The following is a 20,479-nucleotide window of genomic DNA, read 5'->3' as shown; positions in this document are numbered from 1 at the left end:
GAAGTTCTGTGTGGAAATGTGGTTGTAAGCAGACATCAAATCAGTTAGAGTAACTAGAATTAGCCATTGCCTCCCCCAATACTAGTCATTAGCTACTTATTCTGCCCACCTTATCTCCTCAGTCAGAAGCTTTTAATTTCTTGCTGTAGGCAGTATGATTTGGCTTTAAAGTTATTTTATGAAAGCATATTATCCAAAGTAGACACAGGCCAGGAATATATTTAATGCCTCAAGAGAGGCTTAGACACTTGGGGGTATTTATGATGTGTCAACTAAGCCAGGTTTGAAATACATCTCCCAGAATTCCTTCCTTGTATAGTTTTAGGTTGGTAAGGACCACATGATCTTTTGTGAGATCCCAAAGGTAGAAACAGTGTAGCAGCCACATTCTTCTTATATCTGGAAATTCAGTGTAAAGAGGGTTTAAGTGTCTGGCACATAGTAAGAATTCAAATAGTAATGACCAGTAAGCCTGTGGCTGCAGGACAGCTTTTTCTATGCACTGTTCTTAGCAACTGGTACCTACCCTACCCTTGTCAATGCCTGGCAGATTACTGAAGATTTCACTACTTGCCCTTGGTTATGTTGAAAAGGTCTGGTCCCTCCAAACATGGGTACTGAAGTGTTTGCTGAAAATGAGCAGGCTGCAGAGGAAAACCTCTTGCCTTTTCTTTTCTGGCTCCAACCAGATTCCACGGTGGTGGGTGGTGAGGATCTAATATCTGGTTTGTTTTTTCTTTCCTCTAAACATTGAAATTCCTTAACTCAACCCAGAGCATGCTTTAAAAAGCAAAACATCCCTACCCTTTACATACTGGTTAATTCCCTGCATTTACTCCAAAGTAGACTATGAGGCCTATGGCTCTGTTGCCATTTCAGTTCCACCAAATGCTTGGGGATTTTAAGGAGCTATCAACATCTTATGCCATATGCCAAAAGAATCATGCTTTAGACTAGAAAAAGACTTATTTTGAAATTACAGAAGGGCATCAGGTGACCTGGATGACCACTTCACCCTTCTGGGTCCTCCTCATATCCTTGATTCTTCAGGCTCCTCAGGGAATCCCTGCTATATGGACTATGTTCCAGTCATCCCATCTGTAGGTAGCAGTTAGCTCCAACAGGTGCTGTCAGAGGTCTTCTTGGGAGCTACATTCAGTGATGTCCCCTTTCTTGCAATGTATCATGAAGGTCGTACATGTAGATTATGTTGAGATGAATTATATAAATAGCAGGGTCAAAATTATTGTGCCTTGTCTGTATAGTTTCCCTATCTCCCAAAGAAATGTCAGACAAGTAGGAGAGAAAAATCTGAAAGGAAGCACTGAGAGTTCCTTTCACGTACACTTTTGTCAGTCGTTGCTATTCAAACACGTAAGTAGCCAGTTGATGGAAATATACAGCTAGTTTGGGGAACTGTTTTTGGATTTTGATGAATCAGCTCGAATTAATGCTCTTTGTCACTAATGTTGGTGACAGTCCCTTGGAATACATTCTGATGCACCATGCTAAAAGAGGAGTCGAAGTGATGCCTTAAAGGCCAAATAACTATGGAGAAAACTCTTCACTGATATTCCTCATGCTTTGGAGCAGGCGCAGGCTGCCTCGAATTACCCAGATCACAAATTTATAGTTAGGAAACTCTCTTCTTATCTTCAAGATCCCTAGCTAATCATTATTTGTTTAGGAAAAAACGTGCAAATAAAGGGAATTATTCCATTACCACATAATTTAGCAGCAAAGGGGGAAGAGTATAATTCAAATCCCAAGATGAAGCAAGGAATTCAAAGGGAATAAAAGGTGGCCAGAGCCTGTGTTAACCTGCCTGTAGGCCTTGGTGGTGCTATTGGGGTCGTAGTGCCCCCAGCCCCACAGCCCCCGTCTTTTGCACTGTGAATCAGAATTAACAAGCTACTTGAGGAAATACATGCTTAACGCAGAACATTGCCTGACATATGCTTACTTATATTTTACATATTTATTAAAGGGCACAATTAAACCTTTTCATTTCCCCAAATGAACCTACCTTACACTCAGTTAAAATGGCAGAATATCCACTGGTTAATGAAAAAACAAAATCTTCTTGTTTTTACAAAGATGCATGATTCCACTGCCTTTAGCCCAACGTTGATCTCAAGTTGTGCGTTAGAGCAAGGGGCAGGAGAATATTGTCTCTTGCCAAGTTTCTGAGGTCTCATTTCCTCAACTTGTCCCCCACCACAGTTTTTCAACCAAAACAACCTTTCTTGAAGACTATTTGAGCAAAACCAAGAATAATGAGAAATCACATCATCTGTTTTTCTTAATTTATTTAAGGAACACCATAAAAGTGCATCTGAATACTTTTTTTTAAAAAACCAATTTGTTTTTAATTCACCGTATGCTGCCTCACCACTCCAAATGCAGTCTAAGAGATGGTTCAAAGACATCTGCTGACTTCTAGACAAATTGTTTAAAATTATTGAATTTGATACAAGAATATGTGAAGTTTCTTTCTCTTGAGTGGTGATGGGCACCTCATAATCATTTGCTCCAAACCACTTGCCCAGCCTTCCCCTCTCTCTCCTCGCCTGTTCACATGACTCATAACAGACGAGACAGTGGGCTAAGATAATAATCTAATTTTTGGAACAGTTTTTGCTTGTTACCTGCAAAAATCTAACTGGACTTTTTAGGATCTAATTTTAACCTTAGCCTCACTGGAGTCATGCTCTAGTCAACAGAGCTACAAATACTAAACAGTTAAGTGGGTAAGCAAAATCAACTTTTGCTTTTATATTCCCTAGGTGAGATTTCTTTAAAAAAAGAAATAACTCATGAAAAAAGACTAATGTGTAAATGAGAAATTAAAAGGATTTTAGTTATCATTAAGGGAGAAACAATTCCATTTGTTCCATGGAGACAAAAACTGATATAAAAGGAAATGACTTTAGGTTTTAACATGGGACCTAACCTAACAATAAGTGTTTTGTTAAAACCACTATAAAAATAAAAATTAATCTAAAATACAATTGCCAGTGTTCTTTAGGATTTAAAAAAGTGAGATGTTCCAGGTTGAAGCAAATATTTTCTTGGGTTGCCAAATGCATTCCCATGAGTGTTTCTTATTTCTTAGGCTGTGGGACCAGAAAGCCATGCTTAATCTCGCTTACCCGTAAGGACTAAAATTCAACTACATGTACATATTTAAGACTTGCCCTAATTCAATGCCCAAGTACTGGAGCTTTTAGGCTAGATGTACCTGCATGGGAAGCTGTTTTCAACTCTTTTTCACAACTCACACCGGAACAAAGCAGCTATCAGCGCAGGAAAAGAAAGCTACTATATGTCAAACCTGAAAGGAAAATGCTTAACGTAGAAGAGCGATGACTTTTTTCAACCCCACAGATTTTGTTTTTAAAAATTAAGCTACTTAATAGTAAAAAGTCAAAAAAAATTTTTTAACATGATAGAGGAGAGAGTAAATAAACTTCCATAAATCAGTATACATGTGTTTATGAGACAGCAATTTTAAAAAGACAACAAAAAGGCTGCATGGATCCTAGACAGATATGTAAATAAACTCACTCACTCCAGATATTATAAGAAGCAGCCTGAAATTCTTGATAGCAAGGGTTAGAATGGAAGTAAGAAACTGAATGGTAGCAACGCGAGCAGGCAGTACTGGATTCAACATTCTTTCCTAAAAGGATAGAGGAGGGAAGAAAAAGCACAATTCTGATAGTTCTATTCACATTTCAGCATCTCAGAACTTCATCCAAAACAGGGAAAGCTAATCCAGAAATTCCCTCTGCTCATTAGCATTGAGTATTTCAGGAATGACAGGGCTCCTCCTCCGGGGGGACAGGCTGGCGGGGCAGAAGCCTGCTCTCACAAGGAGGCTGCTTTACTAAGGAGGGGGTCTGGGAGGCAGCCAAGTCAGCAAGCGAGAGGCCTCTGAGATTCTGGCTTCCAGGTCGGTGATGCTGCTGGGGATCTGAGGGGGGACCCGGCCCCTCTCCTTTGGGTTCTGTTGGTTAAAAATGCAACAGCATGCATTCACAGCACTTCAGTCATTTGAAAAACAAAACCTCCCCCAACTCTCCCCTGCCCAACTGTAGGAAAGAAGAAACTCATTAAGCATTTATTTCTAGGTTTCTGCAGTGCTATTAAAGTTCAGTCAAATGGAAAACCTAACAGCCAGCCCCCAATTGTTAGGATGATCTCAAGAGACCCTGAACTGGATATTGCAAGTTGACATAAACTGAAATGAGCTGGACTTAAGCTGTTGGCTCAATCTCTCCACACCAACAGTCACTGCTTTGTTCCACCTGGAGTGGTCCCATGCCACCCCCTCGATGAGAGCTCTGGGCAGCAGCAGCAGGGTGGTGGTTTTTTGGGAAGCTACTGGTTTTGCCATTTGCTTCCAGAATCACATAGACTATAACAAACTTTACATTAAACACTGTTTAGTCCTGAGTTGGGTGAAAGCCCATGGAGGAGGGGCCGAGTTCCTTAGGACTCTTCCCTCCTTGGCGTGGTGTCATACATGGCCTTCGGCTTTCTCCTCTTCCATCGACTGACTTGCTGTTTCTTTTTCATTGGTGACCCCTTCTAAAGTCTTCTTGCCCATTGCTTTACTGGCCTCTTCCTGTGGAAGAAGGAAATCAAGAGGATTAGAGGAAAAAAGAAATGAAATGTCCAATTACTTCCTGGCTCCTCCAGACTTGTCAGGTCGAACACAAGAGGGCATTACCGTGACTTTATTTAGATTGTGCAACTGTGTGTCATGGCTCTGCTGCCATAGTTAGAGTGAGGGCTTTCACTTTTCTTTCGTTAAAGTGACCAGCTTGCCACAGGGACAGCTGTTTAACAGTCAAGTCCACATGACAAGGGGGTTTGAGCCGGACGGTCAGCGCAGGACCAGAATACAACTTTGCTGCAGGCGAGGCTGACTGCTCCTATCCCATTCGCTAGGTTGGCTCCCGAGCCTCAAAGTAAAGGGCATGATGGCGGGGCTTCCCCATCAGAGCCCATTTCCCAGGAAAATCGAAGTCTCAACAAGCAAGTGTTGTTTGTTTTTTTTTTAAAAATAATAAAAGCCTTAGTACATTTCTAGGGAATTAATTTCCCTCTTCTCTTGCATGCACATGCCAGGGCCTCACAACTATGTGCCTTTGGGGAACAGAACAGTGGAACAGCTCTACTCTATTTCTGGATGCAAACCAGCCTCAATCAGATCTGAAATCATTTTCCCTATTCTTGTGCCTCTTAGGTTGTCTTCCTGTGCCCGTGTCCTATGCTGAACCTTCTTAGAACAAAAGTCAAAGGGGCAAGGTCAGTCAGTTCATGATCTACCTGAAGGCAAGTGGGTTCTGCACATACCTTTGCATCCTGCTCTGCAAACTTCTTGAACATGTTGGCATATATCCTGCGGTCCCGCTCATTGTGCTCCTTAGCCTTTTTCTGGCACATGGAGATCTGCAGTCTCGCGGCCTTATTCTGGGGGTTTACTTCCAGCACTTTCTCAAAGTCGCCCTTGGCTGACTCAAACTCATTCATGAGCAGCTGGGCTTCACCCCTCCTGTACAAGCCCTTCTCATTGGCACTGTCCAGTCCAAGGGCCTAGGGACAGATGGTCTATGTTTTAGAAAGGATGCATGTACCTTGTGGGAATTTGGAGAGAAAGGTCTCTGGCCAAGGGAACTGGAAAAGGCATATTGAAAAGATCAGGCTCAAGGTAGTTATATACTACTGATCAAAATATCCAAATTAATTTCTATATTTAATGCAATTTCTATAAAGGTTCCCAGGGGACTTGGGAGGAGGACTTTTGAAAAGTTCATATAAAGTCCAGTGGAAGAAGTAAATGACTAAGAATGGCAGAGAAAATTCTGGAAACACAAAAATAATGAGGGGACTTGACCCACCAGAGAAAAAGATATACTATTCAACTATTGAAACTATTAAAACTACTATTAAAACAGTGGTAAGTACTCCACAGACAAAGAGGTCAGTGGAAGAGAACAAGGCATTCAGAAACAGACTCATGTGTATGTATACAAAAAGATTTAATAATCACAAAGATGGTAATGTAAATCGTGTAGGGAAAGGATTAACTTTCCAATAAATGGGGCCAAGGCAGTGACTATCCATGTAGAAAATAAGTTAGATTCTTACCTCGTATCATAAACACACAAATTCTAGACCAACTAGATGCAAAAGACCCCCCCATAAAATATAATAGGGTTATTTATTTATTTTTTTTAAAGTAAACCTAGTTGGAGTAGGTTTTTTTTGGTGATACGTGGGCCTCTCACTGTTGTGGCCTCTCCCGTTGCGGAGCACAGGCTCCAGACGCGCAGGCTCAGCAGCCATGGCTCACGGGCCCAGCCGCTCCGCGGCATGTGGGATCTTCCCGGACCGGGGCACGAACCCGTGTCCCCTGCATCGGCAGGCGGACTCTCAACCACTGCACCACCAGGGAAGCCCTGGAGTACGTTTTTAAAGTACTGAACAAGGTTATTTTTATTATTGTAGGATGGGGAAGACTTTTCTAAAAAGAGATTTTACTATGAAATATTAAAACTCTTTTCAGAAAAAGATACCATCATCAAAGACAAGCAAGTGAGAACAAGGTCCCTACTGTCAGACAAAGGGTTAACAATGATAATGTGAGGCTACCTCAATCAATAAAAAAACAAATAATCTGGTGGAAAGATGTGAACAAGTAATTCACAGAAGAAACACAAATGGCTAACAAGTCATGAAAAGATGTGCAACTTCATTGGTATCCAAGAAATAAAAATAAGAATTTTTTGTTACCAATACTACTGAGAAAGGAAACCACTGATAATGTTCAATAATATATGAAGTATTAAAATTTAAATATATTAAAATAACATCTTTTGACCCAGTATTTCCACTCCTAGGAATTTTATCATAGAGAAATAATTCCACACGTATGCAGAGAAACACTACATAATTTATAATATCAAAACCCTGGAAATCTACCAAAACGGATTGGTTAAATAAATTATGATAGATGCATACAATTGATACTATATAGACTTTAAAAAGAATGAAGAAGAGTTATATGATGAACTGATAGATGCAGAAAGATGTCCTTGTTTTATACATCTATACATTCTCATTAAAAAATATACATGTTACTATGTATGGAAAAACAAAAGGAAGGTGTGTGGGAAATGAATGATTGTGGTCTTGGGACAGGGTCAATGGGAATTTTATGAATGGACTCAGTTTCTTGTATGTTTCTGTAATGTCTGAATTTTGAATGACTTTATACTACTTCTATAATAAAGAGGCACAAAGTTTAAAAATGTAATTAATAATAACATTCTTTTCTCAGGCAAAAATTTAGTATAACATGATAGGGAACACATCCACAAAACTCAAAATCTTAAATCTCAAAAATAATCTTACAAAGAAGGTATGAAATAGCTGCGTGTTATTCCTCTTTCCTTTGTCTATCTTTAAGATATATCCAGTTACTAGCTTTTTCCCATAGTATAATATACACTGCTCACTCTGAGACCAAATACCCAACACAACAGCATCAGCTAGTGCAGAAAAGAACAGAATCGTACACATGACACTGTTACTGGTCTTTTGGTACTTAGGTGCTGCTTATTAACATGTTAACGATAGAGATGTAATAAGGGATGCTGATGCTCTGTGGGTCTTGCAAATTATTTATGTATATTCCTAGTCAGTGAATAAATATGATTATAATAAAAAGTGACTTGTATATATCCCTGCATGAGCAGCCACAGTCTGTTCTTAAAATCCTAAAAGGCTTCAGTTAAATGTTCTTATTAAATTGTGTAATCTGGTACCAAATACCATCGACTTAAGGTCATGGATAAAAATTGCTTCATTTTATCAAAACTTTTACTCATAATGTATTATTATAAATATTCTAGGCATTAGGAAAGTATGACTGTAGTAAAAAAAAAAAAATCTTTCTGAACTTCCCAATTCTTACTGAGAAACAAATAATCCCAAACAAAACAAAGCAAAATGAAAAATCCAAAGCTTGGCTGAGAGGAAGCAGACGACGACTGAGTACGAGGATGGAGAAAAAAGATCCGGACTATCTAACATTCATCCCACACGAAGACACTTTACCTTGTCACAGCATTCCACGGCTTTGGTGTATTCTCTAAGCTTCAGGTAGCACATGGCCAGGTTCAGGAAGGCAGCGAGCAGAAATGATTCAGAAGCTTTCGATTCCTTTTCTGATAAGCCATATTCCATCTCTAACCAGGACACTATCTTCCCATACTGAATCACCGCCTGCATGTACTTGCCTCCCTAACACAGAAAAGCCAGTAATTACTTGCTGTACAGGCTCTGGAGCGGGTACAAAGGATGCGTAAGCTCAGCCCTCCCTGAGAAAAGCAAATCCGCAAAAGGAGACAACCACCTCGTACCAACCAAGGTATCTGATCATTTCCTTCTGTTCTCAGGAGGTGGCTCTCAAGGCAGCTTTCCCCCTTCCTTCTCAAGTTCCAGTGACCTCTGAGCTGGTGCAGGGCCCGGCACCGTAATGCTCTTGTCCAGCATTTACCATCTCACCCTTTTCAGAGGGGGCAGTTCTTTCAGCAGGTGGGCATCAAGGCTTTTGGGTTACATTCTTTGGTGCTAAAATTTACCAGACTTTCAAAGGGCTGGTGAGTAGCTGTAGACTATCTCACTAGTTTACTTGAAGGGAAGTTACTTTTCCCTTTTCTCCTCCTGACGATCAGCACTGCACAGCACACACTATATTTTGGCAAGTGCTAGTCCCAAACCCAGCGAATCTTATCTAAACCAGGGGCTGGCAAACATTTCCTGTAAAGGGGCAGATAATATTTTAGGCTTTGCAGACCAAACAGTCTCTGTTGCAACTCTGTCCTTGGTAGTACAAAAGCAGCTACAGACAATATATAAATAAAGGGGCGTGGCTGCGTCCCAGTAGACCCTTACCTACAAAAACAGGCTGTGGTCTGCTAACCTCTGATCTATAGACAATGGGAATATACATAGTTGAAGAGCAGCCATCCAACATAAATAACTATAAAACATAAATCACACAGGTGTTAGTCACCTAACTACATGAGAAAGCTCTTTCTCTTAACCATATTTTTGCTCTCTTACCCGATTAGAATTCTAAAAATTGTGAATAAAAATTGTGTAATTAATTCACATGAATTATATCTGCTCTATACAAGAAATAATGGGCTGAAACAATGTGTTTACTGCCATTTTAGGATGAATGAGAGGAGTGATAGCTGGTAAGTACACAAATAAGATGGGGGTACAGGTGAGGGTCTCCTCTGCAGGAGGTGACCATAAGCTCGAAAACATGACACATCCCGCCAGATGGCAGAATTGCAGCCACATCTCTTAGGACATTCAATTCAATGTCTGACCAATGAACAGTGTTGAGATCATGTCACTAGAATTTACCACAGTCAAAGCAGGGCATACACATCAGTGTAGAGTTATGTCTCCCCATGCACTCCAAACGTCACCCAATGACTAAGAAGAGAAAAATCACAGACTAAGTCTACAAGAATGTTCCCGTTATAAAGGAATTCAGGTGGTTGGCATAAAAATGAGCCGCATCTGTAGAAAGGAAGCCCCGATGTCGATTTTTGGTGATAAGGATGGGGTAGACCAGTTCCAAGGAGAGGGGCTGGGTCTGAAAGTACAGATCTTCCTCAGCTTACAACGGGGTTACCTCCCAACACACCCCGGGGGAGCTGAAATGCATTTACTACCCCTCACCTACTAAACAGTATAACTTAGCCTGGCCTACCTTAAGTGTGATCAGAACGCTGGCATTAGCCTACAGTTAGGCAAAATCATCTAACACAAAGCCTGTTCTATAATAAAGTGTTGAATATCTCATGTAATTTACTGAATACTGTCCTGAAAGTGAGAAACAGAATGGTTGTGTGGGTCCAGAATGGCTGTATCGGTTATTTGCCTCCGTGGTTGCAGGGCCGGGAGCTGTGCTCACTGCTGCTGATTATATCGCCAGCCCAGGAAAAGTCAAACCCCAAATTCAAAGTGTGGTTTCTACTGAATGTGTATTGCTTTCACACCACTGTAAGTCGGGGGTTGTCTGTACTTACAGTTTGTCCTAGCCTTAGGCCCACTACTCAAGATTAAAGTCCTCACCAGTTTCAGGGTTGGGCATTTTCTGTCATTGTCTTTTCTCTTGCTGGACTGTGAGCTCTTTGGGACAGGAAGCATGTCCTATCCCTTTTGGAATATCCAGGGTTTAACATAAGGAGGCCTTTAATGAAGGTGTGCTAAGTAAACATTAAGGTCAAAGGAATATAACTATGGAATCAAAAGTTTTTCAATCACTGGGAGCAAAATGGAGGCGTAGGTGAAAATAAAAGGTGTCACTTCATTTAGATTAGGTAAGGCATTTTCCCTGTTACGCTTAGTTTCTTCTTCCTCTCTCTCCTCCTCCATCTTTAGTGTTCCAATTACCTTTCTGACTAATATATTGTCATAGAGAAAGAAAAGAAGAGTCAGGGAGGACAAAGATCCAGACTCTATCACTTCAGTAGGTTCTGACTATCAGAATGGTAGAGGCTATGGTTTCTAAAAAAAAAAAAACCCCAAAGTATTAGACTTCATAATACATAAATGTTCCTTACCTTTATAGAGCACTCTAATTTTTTGATAGCCTTTTCTTATATAGTATATATAATTCTACTTATATCTCAACTTCTAATGAACAAAGACCTCTGTGTTATTTCTGCTTCTGATGTACTAAAACAGGAGTTCTCAACTAGGGTGATTCTGCCCCCAGGGGACATCTGGCAAAGTTTAGAGACGTTTTTTGTTGTCACAGCTGGAGAATATGTGTGTACCACCGGCATCTAGTGGGTAGGGGCCAGGGATGCTGCTGAATGCACAGAACAGCCTCCTGCCAAACAGAATTTATACAGCCCCAAACGTCGACTGTGCTGAGGTTGAGAAATCCTGCTCTAAAAGAGTGAAGGAACAAGAAAGAGGGGCAGGTTTTTAGTTTTTTTTAACCTTTTTTAACCTTTTAACCTTTTTTAACCTTTTAAAATCCTAGAGTCATAGACGACTTTTTTCTAAATCATAGCACTGGTTTCCTGGTTCAGTAATGGTGGTCAAAACATAGCAAAGCCTGGTTTGTCTGCAAAGGGTTCCATGGTTGAAGGACGATCCTTAACTAGCTTGCTTTAGAAATGCTTTTTTCCCCAAGGAGCACAAGGGGGCGCAAGAACCTCTTGGTTAGAAAGTGTCCTCAGCCTTACCACTCTGCCTCCAAGTCAGAAAAGAGAAACACGTGTGATAGTTAATGCTCTTGTCCCGCAGAATGCTGTCAGCTATGAGGGCAAAAATCATGTCTGTTTAACTGACTTGCACAATGCCTGGCGTAACATCACATTGTTAAACGTGCTTAATAATTATTTTCAGAGCCAAATGAAGAGAGTCCTCTCCTACCTTTCTTCTCTTTAGCGCAGAGGTTGATAGGAGTTTACACTCTAAACGCCAAAATCACTCCCATTTAAAGGCTTATTACAATTCTACCCTACTACGGGGAGAGACTTACCCACTTACGTGTAAACCAAACTGAGAGGTCAATGAAAATGGAGCTCCAATGTGCGGGTGGCATGCAATGTACCCCACCTCTGCTCTGGCCCACACACCCGGGCTCTGCGCTGTGCACAAGGCGCCAAGTCAAACACCCTGGAAACTCTATGGGCCGGGAAGGCAGCACGGCAGATTGATACCTGCCCTGACATTTGAAAAGGGAATGTGTGCAGGAACCCACCTACCAACCATTTCTGAAGTCTTACAGGTAAAACTAGGATCACTGCTGGGATCTTTTACCTATAATTATGAAGGTGCCTCCAGGGAAGTTCTGAGTAGTACAAAATGTTCAGAGACATTCTGGGGGAAAGGTCTTAGGTCAGTGGTTTTGAACCTTTCATTAATTTTCCCCCAATAAACTAATGTTTTGAAAGATTTTGTCTATCAAATTGCATGTTAAAAATAATATGTTCCATATGTGTGACTGCTGATCCAGATTTTATCCAAAGATCAGTAATTTTAAGAGGGTTCATAGTATTATGAAATACACAAATCACTGTTGCAGTTATGATGCTAAGAAGCAACAAAGTTTAGTAACTGTACAGACAATTTAACACTGCTTTCTGTTGCTGATCGTAAATTCTGGCCATCTCTCTATATATTCAGGACACAGCTATATGACACGTGGCTTTACAACATTATTTAAGTCATCAGCAACCAATCAGAGCTTCTGAATAGCCAAGCTGTTTTATTACATCGAGTTAATTCTAGTCAAATGCCAAAAGTTGCAACCCCTCTACCAAATGTTAATATTCTTTTCAGAGGTTTTGGGAAATATAAAAAATACACTTAGACTTTTATGGACTCCAAGTAGATAGGAAAACATAGTTCAGGACCTTTGGTCTTAAGTAATTTTACAGAAAATTTTCTTTTTGTTCTAGTGTATTAGGTATTTGGGTCTACAAATAACTCATCTGGAATCTACCTATTCATAGTTACAGAGGTATCCAATACCTCAATTAGAATTTAAAAAAATCAAAGTTGTTCTTGAGAGTTCAGAAACGCACCGAATTTTAGGGCTGGAAGGAAACTTAGGAGTCTTCTAATTTAACTCCCTCACTTTTCACATGAAAAATTAATCTCTTTGGACCTTAAATGACTTTAAATCATTTGGAGCCATAAAGCCCAGTTTTCCCAATTCAGAGGTCATTCTGCCATATCGTAATGCTTTCTGGTGATCCATACATTATTTTAATGTAATAGTTATAAATAAATAGAAATAATTATATATTATCTACACCCACAGTAAGAAATGTTTTAAATTATGACCTAGTACCCACTCACACACAACTGAACAAAGTTTTGTGAAACAAAGTGTATCCTTACTACATAAGGCAATACACTTCCACTAAACTGATTTCATGACTCAATAATGGAGCTCCTCTCAAAGTTTAGAAAATAATAACCATACCTGTTGCCCTCTGGCTGCGTGAGTCTATGTTGGTTATACAGTCTTACATAATTCTCTAGTTGTTTCATGTGGGTTAATATTGCCTCCCCTCCCTCCAGACAAGGCTGTCAACGCAAGGACATGTCTTACAGCAGGTTCTCCATGAAGACTTGTTGAAGTACACTGATGTATCATTGCTTGATAGACTGTTGAAAACATCATCTAATTTTTTTTTTTTTTTTTTTTGCTCCTGGATCACAGCAGCAAGGAAAAAAAAGAAACCTTGACAAAACTCCCATTCTTTCTCTCATTCTCTTCTGCGCTAAGCCCTTTCTCCTTGATGTGGAGAAGGTATAATATCTGGCAATGGGGAAGCAATGGATAGTACATTCTGATTAGAACTGAACAAAGCGCTGTTTCTTTTTTTACTGTATCGGGTTTAAAATCTAAGTGAGGAAACAACACATTCCTAGATTATAAGAAAGTGTTTTCAAGAATCAATAAATGACAAATATCATTCAGGAATTTCTGCTTTTTTCTCACAAAAGCAAGTGTGGCAGGGATCATCTTGGCCATTAGAAGAAATTTATACTCTCCTCCTGCCAGTTCCTTTTGAAATCTGTGCATAATCTTTCCTTTTATCATGTACCTAAGTGACTTCCCCAAGACAGTGGAAAGGAAAATGATATGAAACTTCGCCCTTTGAATTCTACTACTTGCTAACAATTATTCTATTCATTCTTTGTTTCGTCCCACAAATACTTGTTGAGTGACCACTATGTACCAAGCAAGATACTTTAGGTCTTGAGTGATACACAGTGGGTGGGCAAGCCGGACCTGGTCTGACTTTGCGGAGGCTTACAATCTAGAGTAGAATGTGTACAAGAGGCTTTTGTATTCTTTTTGTCACATAATTCATTCTGTCTCACCATTTCTTATACTGAAAATGACAGACTTGTAAAAATTCAGGCTTATTCTTATCCAGAAGGGTATAGAATTCAGAATAGGGAATATCAGCACAATTAATTGATACTTGAATAAATTCTTTGAGATGGGAAGGATTGTACAAAGACCCACATACCTTGAAGTACACAGTTCCCTTCTCTTTGACAATGGCAGCCTGCTCCAATTTTTCTTTGGTATCCATCTCCCAGGATTCTTTGGCCTGTTGTGTAAATGTGTGACAATGGTTAGATGAACAGAGAAGGAAAAAGCATCAGCTGATGTCCATAAGAAGAAACAATAGCTACTCCTAGAGGATACCCACACCCCGAAACACACTGGCTTTTAAAACTGTGTGCCCTTGCCAATGCACTGCTAGGCTGGAACTCACTTTCCATGAGGACAAAGCTGTAGCTTGATCCATGCTGCTCAAGAGGGAGGTGCAGGCAATAATACCGTAAGGAAGATGAACTGTTGAGCATCGTTAAAGAATGTGCCTTTAGAATTACGAGGTGAGGCCACACGATGGAAGCTGGGGCCCCTATCTCCCTCCTGCAAACTCTGCCGCTAAACTGCTATTATAATTTAGGCAAGTTTCTCTCAAGCCTCAGTTTTTCAACTCTAAAATGGTAACACTATTGTAGTCAAGTCACAGTTGTATATTCATACACACTTTAAAAATTCCAGGTCATGTAGTTGTCTCTCTACTCTGAAACAACCAGACATACTAAAGCCTCCAAACTGTAGCAACTTGCAGATGCGTACTTGGGGAATTTCAAGGAAAACATAAGTGGGAGGATAGAGGTGATGCCAAGATGTAAACAAATGCTTTCATGATCACCTGCTAATTTATACTGTGTGTATCATTACTCCTCCCCCATTATAGATACGAATCCAGGGACAACTGCACTTTCATTATGAACAGCTGGATCATAAAGAGTCAACAGAACAATCTGCAGTCCTTTAGGGAAGATGACAATGGCTGTGTCAGTGCTATTTACTGCATAAGAATTATGAAGCTTAAGTGGGTAAATATGAAATTCTCTATTCAAAAGACAGTGGTATATATATCCCCTCCTTTTTAAAGTGAATAATGAGAGTTACTAGTCTTCCTGGCAACCCTATGTTGATTCTTAATAATTTAACTTTATTATTTAAAAATCTAATAACAAGCACTCTGCATTTTTTATATTAGGTTCAGTCTTTATTGATTATAAATCTATTCTTGGTATTACAAAACAGAAAATGAATTCATGTTGCCTCCATCACTGCCACACACTGTCACATGGTTTCAAATATAATCTCATAGCACTGTGGTCAGAAAAGATGCTCGATATGATTTCAATTTCCTTAAATTTACTGAGGCTTGCTTTGTGACCCAGCCTGTGATCTATCCTGGAGAATGTTCCATGTGCACTTTTGAAAAGAATGTGTATTCTGCTGCTTTTGGATGGATTGCTCTATAAGTATCAATTAAGTCCATCTGGTCTACAGTGTCATTTAAGGCATGTGTTGCCTTACTGATTTTCTGTCTGGACGATCAGTCCATTGATCTAAGTGGGGTGTTAAAATCCCCCACTATTATTGTGTTACTGTCAATTTCTCCTTTTATGTCTGTTAACATCTGCCTTATATATTGAGGTGCTCCTATGCTGGATGCATATATATTTGCAATTCTTGTATCTTCTTCTTGGATTGATCACCTGGTTTCAAATACACCTAGCAGTGCAGCCTGGCCTATGCCCTTGCAGCCGTGACTGAGCACAGGCTCGCTGTGGCGTACTACAGTGAGGAGGCTCCTGAGTGTACCAGGTCCACTGGGCTGTGATGGGAAGGGGTGGGGGTTACTTTATTGCTAAAAATTATTTTCTCCCTCTTTAAAAATAAAAACCACTTTGTGCTATGAAGACAGCTTTGGAGGATCAGTACTGAGCTAGCAGGACTTCAGAAGACGTTACCTGACAACAAGCAATGGTTGTGACAAGAGCATACGTTTGTTTTGGGGAATGTGTTATGATGAGGAACATCACTGTTTGGGGAGGATCCCAAAGTTAGAGGCCTACAGGACAATGATTTCCTTTCTGAGTCTAATAACATAAAAACAGTCACGTTTCCAGTCCAAAGCTTGAAGTATGGAACATGGAGGTAGCACTGTGGGGATGAAAAAGGTCTACAAGATGCAGTTCCTGAGGCTCTCGGGGAAGGGCTGGGCTCTGGTGGTGCAGAGGACGTAGCTGGATGGGACAGCGTACCTAGCTCAGGCACATGCTCTGAGTTTGTCCAAGGAAGCTGCTGCTGGGAGCCTCCAGAGGCGGGTTTGAGATGGAAATACACTCAAGGAGGCGTGCCATTTCTGGAACCTGAGGCAAACGCTCTCTTTTTTTCTACTTGGACAGGTACAAAAAGAAAAAGTCTAGGGTTAGCAGGTTTGTTCCTTGTGTTCCTTGCCACCAAGCCTGGTGGCCCATGAAGCCCTTGCATTTTGGGTAATAACTTGGAGCCACAGTGAAGGCCTCTTCACGAGTCCTGTGAAGGGTATGATCCGTCCAGCCCTGGAAAACTGCACCCCACTCCCCCAAGGAGATGCTTGGCAAGAACATGAACCTTTTTGTCTTCAACCCAGGAAAAAAAGTACAAAAAGAACAAGTCTAGGAACAAATAAGGGAACAAGTCTTGGCTTCTACCCAAAAAAGTTAATAAAAAAAAAAAAAGGCTGACACATAGGAACAAAATAAGAACACTGAGCTCCTTGGTTGTGTATCAGCTGTGCTGTATCAGTTGTCCTGTGCTCTAGTAGCAGCGTCAGAGACAGCAGACAAACTTGGTCATGAAAAGCACAATATACAAACAAATACCATCTATCTATACCACCTCGTAATATAAGACACTAATTTACAAGAAGTGGATGGAGAAGAAATCTGTCATGATTTCAAAGAAGTTGGTATTTTCTCACCTTTTCGAAGCTCTTAAGTGTAACTTCATATATAAGCTCAGCATTAGGTTCAATGCCAAATTCAGGCTTCCCTGCCTCTCCAAAACCATATCTGAAATGGAGAGTAAAAAAATAAAACTTTAAAGAATTGGTGTATTTCCAGGCACCCCCTTCAGTATTTTGAGGCATCACATCAGCATAGAGCTATCATTTGCAAACTACGCACATCAAAGGCCCTGAAGACAAACCAGATGTTGATCAGAAGATATAGTGCCAAGTATCACTGCTGTGGTTTTTTTAAGAAACCAGGCTGCATTTAGTTTTCTTCTTCATATTCATATGTAATGCAACACCTGTACTCCTTGGGACAGCTTGCTTAGTGTGATTTTAAATGTCACTGTCTCTTTTTCTGCTTGATTTTATATCTAGTTCTTTCTATAAAACAGCCATTATTTGACTGTAAGGGCTTTCCCTGAAGCTCTATCAGGACCCAGAGAAGACAGGCACTATAATCATTACAGTGCTGATTTGGGAGAGGTATGTTTTAATAAGCTTTTAACTTTAAAGTGCTGTCCCCTTCCAAAAGTACCACTTCCATTCAGATAAGTGGGGGGAAGGTGCACACATCAGGAAGGATATACGTCCTCATAGTATTTCTTCAAGACTTGCAGAAAGCATACTAGAAAACAAATGTATAATCAAAAAGAACAGCCCCAGCAAAGTCTAATACCTCATCAAGAGAAATACTCTGTACTGTATTCTCATAGCTCTCTGGCTATAACACTGTAAAACACTACACTTTTTAGCCAAAACTTACTGAATAAAATTACGGGGATATATAAATTTGTTTTTGGGGATCATTTAAAATTTTAACACATCCAAGGCATTTGAAGGAGCACACATCTACTAGAATGGAAATTCTGATGGAGCTTTGTCTGTCTGGTTCAGTGGTTTCCCCGCATGTAGAACAATGCCCAGCGTATTAGGAAAACGTTCACTGGAATATACTCTGCTCCATCTGTTTCAAGCAAACTACTCTTTAGTATATGGAATGGCACTGCAAAAATCTTAGTAAACTCAAACTTTCAGGCTACGGTTTGAAACCAGGCCAAAACCAAGTTGATGTATTAATACCTTCAGTTTTCTCTGGGGCAAAAGGACTAGAGTGGGAACACTCACCTCTTGCTATTTGTACCTCTTCTTTACTCCCTGCCTGAATTTTTCAGGAAGAAAAATGCTTACTCATTTACCTCCCCTGTTACACAAGAAAATGGAAGCTGGAGGCAGAGAGAGGCATAGAGATGGAGTGAGAGCTGGTAGGAATGGGGTGTGGTAGTTTTAATATCAGGGCAAAAGGTATCTTCAGCAAAGAAATAAAAGAGGACATAATTACCAGTGGCCAACTGTAGGAAGTTGTGACTAGTTTTCTACTTTGAGCTCTCAGACCGATATATCTCCTATTTTGTTTCTGCCATCTGGTAAATAAAAGAACATTCCTTAACTGATGGGAATCAGGTAGGCAGGTGAGTCCTCACTGAGCATGTGTTTACTGACAGCATGTTCTATTTGGAGCCCTGTGCTGAGCAGGTACAAACCCAACAGATGCTCTTGCCTTAGACCAGTGGCTCTCAAAAGGGGTTAATCCCCCATCCCTATCAGGGACATCTAGCAATGTCTAGAGATTTGGGGTTTGTCACAACTAGGAGGCTTCTGACTTCTAGTGGGTAGAGGTCAGGGACACTACCAAACATCTTACAATGCACAGGACAGCTCCCCCAGCCAAGAAATATCCGGCCCCAAATGTCAATAGTGCCGAGGATGCGAACAGCTGCCTTACAACGCTTAAAAATAGGAGCTCCGTGGCTGGGGGGCAAGGAGGGTGAGGGTTTGGGTCGAGGGCAGGCACCAAATTGTTCTGGTTATCATCAACGGGATTAAAGAAGACTAAGGAAGGATATGATTTCTACAGTCTTTCCTGGGTTCAAATGAAGAAACTGTGAAGACACATGTGGAAAACATAATCCTGGGGGGGCGTAAGCTCATACCGAACTGTTTTGGGAGCATTTAACCTGACTTCCTATTTTACAGAAAGTTGTCTGATTTATGCTGGATTAGGCTGGGCGAGGAAGGACCCAGGGCACACAAATTCATCTGACTGAAAGACAGAACACCACAAGAGGAATTCTAGGCTTAACCAAAAGACAAGCTGGATTACAGTAACAGAAGGAATCCAGTATCAATGTTCTTAAACTGACAGGTGCCTGCAGAGAGCAGAGATACAAATAATGACTGCTAATGACCATTAAGCCTTTATGTGCATACAAGAAGCACTTGCACCTTGTATGCAACTGCTCTTACCAACTGCTTCCTTTTTACAGATGAAGAAACTGAGGCTCAGAGAGAAGTGCTTCCTGAGAATCACACAAAGAGGCAGTGGTAGAGCCAGGATTTAAATTCAGACTCTGTGTGTCCCAGAAAGTTGTTAGTTTTTGACCCACACTGCCGCATAACTGAGATACTCCAGCTCTCGGTAGCCTATGTTTTTGTTTGGGGTTGGTGCAGGACAGAAGATAAGGAAGAAAAAAGAAAAAAGCTAAAACTAGCCACACTTTACCTGAAACAAAAGAGCTTAATCAGTCACCGTATTTAAAACAATATTAAAGACACTGTCCTGATGAGAAGAGAGAAAATGGCTTCTCTGAAAGTGTTTTATGAATTCCTTACGATGAAAACATCCTGCCAAGGAGTCTATCAGAATGAAAGGGAAGGTATATGCCCTGGGGTTTTTGGAGCATGAAATACAGATGACACTAAGAGTAACACAGAACACATATTTGCAACAGCCATATTTATAGCCACACTCAGATGCAATGTATCTATAAGTGGGACTCTGGTAAGACAAGCAAATTCACTGCACACGCTCACTGCATGCCCGGTGGGCAGGGATTCTCTAGATACACGGATAATCTTACGCAGCACCCGCGTGGACAGTCTCCTGGTGTAGACTCTGCACTTTAAATGACTCCTCAACATACTAAGCAACATCTTGAAGAGAAAAGAACATGTTCCTTTCTAACTATGCTAAATTATTTCCATAAAACATATGAAAAAACTTTTATATCTAGTAATTTATGAAAACTTGTTGACAACTTTTATGCCTGAAAAATCTACCATATGTTAAAACGGGGTTTCCCTTTCCTTATGGTCTGAGAGTAAAATGGAAGAGAGAGATAATCATCACAACAGCAATAATAGCTAACATACTAAGGGTTTGGCTGTGTCAGGCACTTTGCTACACTCTTTACATGCATTATCTCATTCAGTCCTCCACAACTTTGTATGGTAGATACCATTATCCCCATTTTACATAAAGGGAAACTAAGGCTTAGGAGAGTCGAGTACACAGCTGGTAAGCTGCATGGTTTTTTTTTTTTTAATCACTAATCATACAACAATTTAAACTTGCAAGGAACTATTTGCATTAATAAATATAAGGATAATTCCTGTTTCCCTTTGCCATTAAACTTGAGACATCTGTTCCCACAACTGGCTTGTCAGCTAGGTTAAAATGTAATGAACCA

The 20,479-nt window shown here is 40.4% G+C and overlaps 1 protein-coding gene across 21 annotated transcripts in view; it reads right to left on the bottom strand.

The window, feature by feature from the left end:
• Positions 1-1,993: 1,993 nt before the first annotated feature.
• FKBP5 (FKBP prolyl isomerase 5) overlaps positions 1,994-20,479 on the bottom strand; it is a 96,808-nt gene continuing 78,322 nt past the window's right edge. For all 21 annotated transcript variants that reach the window (XM_082662655.1, XM_082662639.1, XM_082662637.1 and 18 more), the window contains 5 exons: positions 16,920-17,010; positions 14,106-14,189; positions 8,131-8,316; positions 5,365-5,604; positions 1,994-4,630 (listed from right to left, as the gene is read on the bottom strand). In XM_082662655.1, coding sequence (XP_082518781.1) covers positions 4,523-4,630; positions 5,365-5,604; positions 8,131-8,316; positions 14,106-14,189; positions 16,920-17,010 — 709 coding nt within the window. In that variant the 3' untranslated portion in view covers positions 1,994-4,522. The remainder of the gene's footprint in view (positions 4,631-5,364; positions 5,605-8,130; positions 8,317-14,105; positions 14,190-16,919; positions 17,011-20,479) is intronic.

Source organism: Grampus griseus (genome assembly GCF_964374135.1).
Source record: "Grampus griseus genome assembly, chromosome: 10".
Lineage (NCBI taxonomy): Eukaryota > Metazoa > Chordata > Mammalia > Artiodactyla > Delphinidae > Grampus > Grampus griseus.
This window is presented reverse-complemented; position numbering and strand designations above follow the sequence as displayed.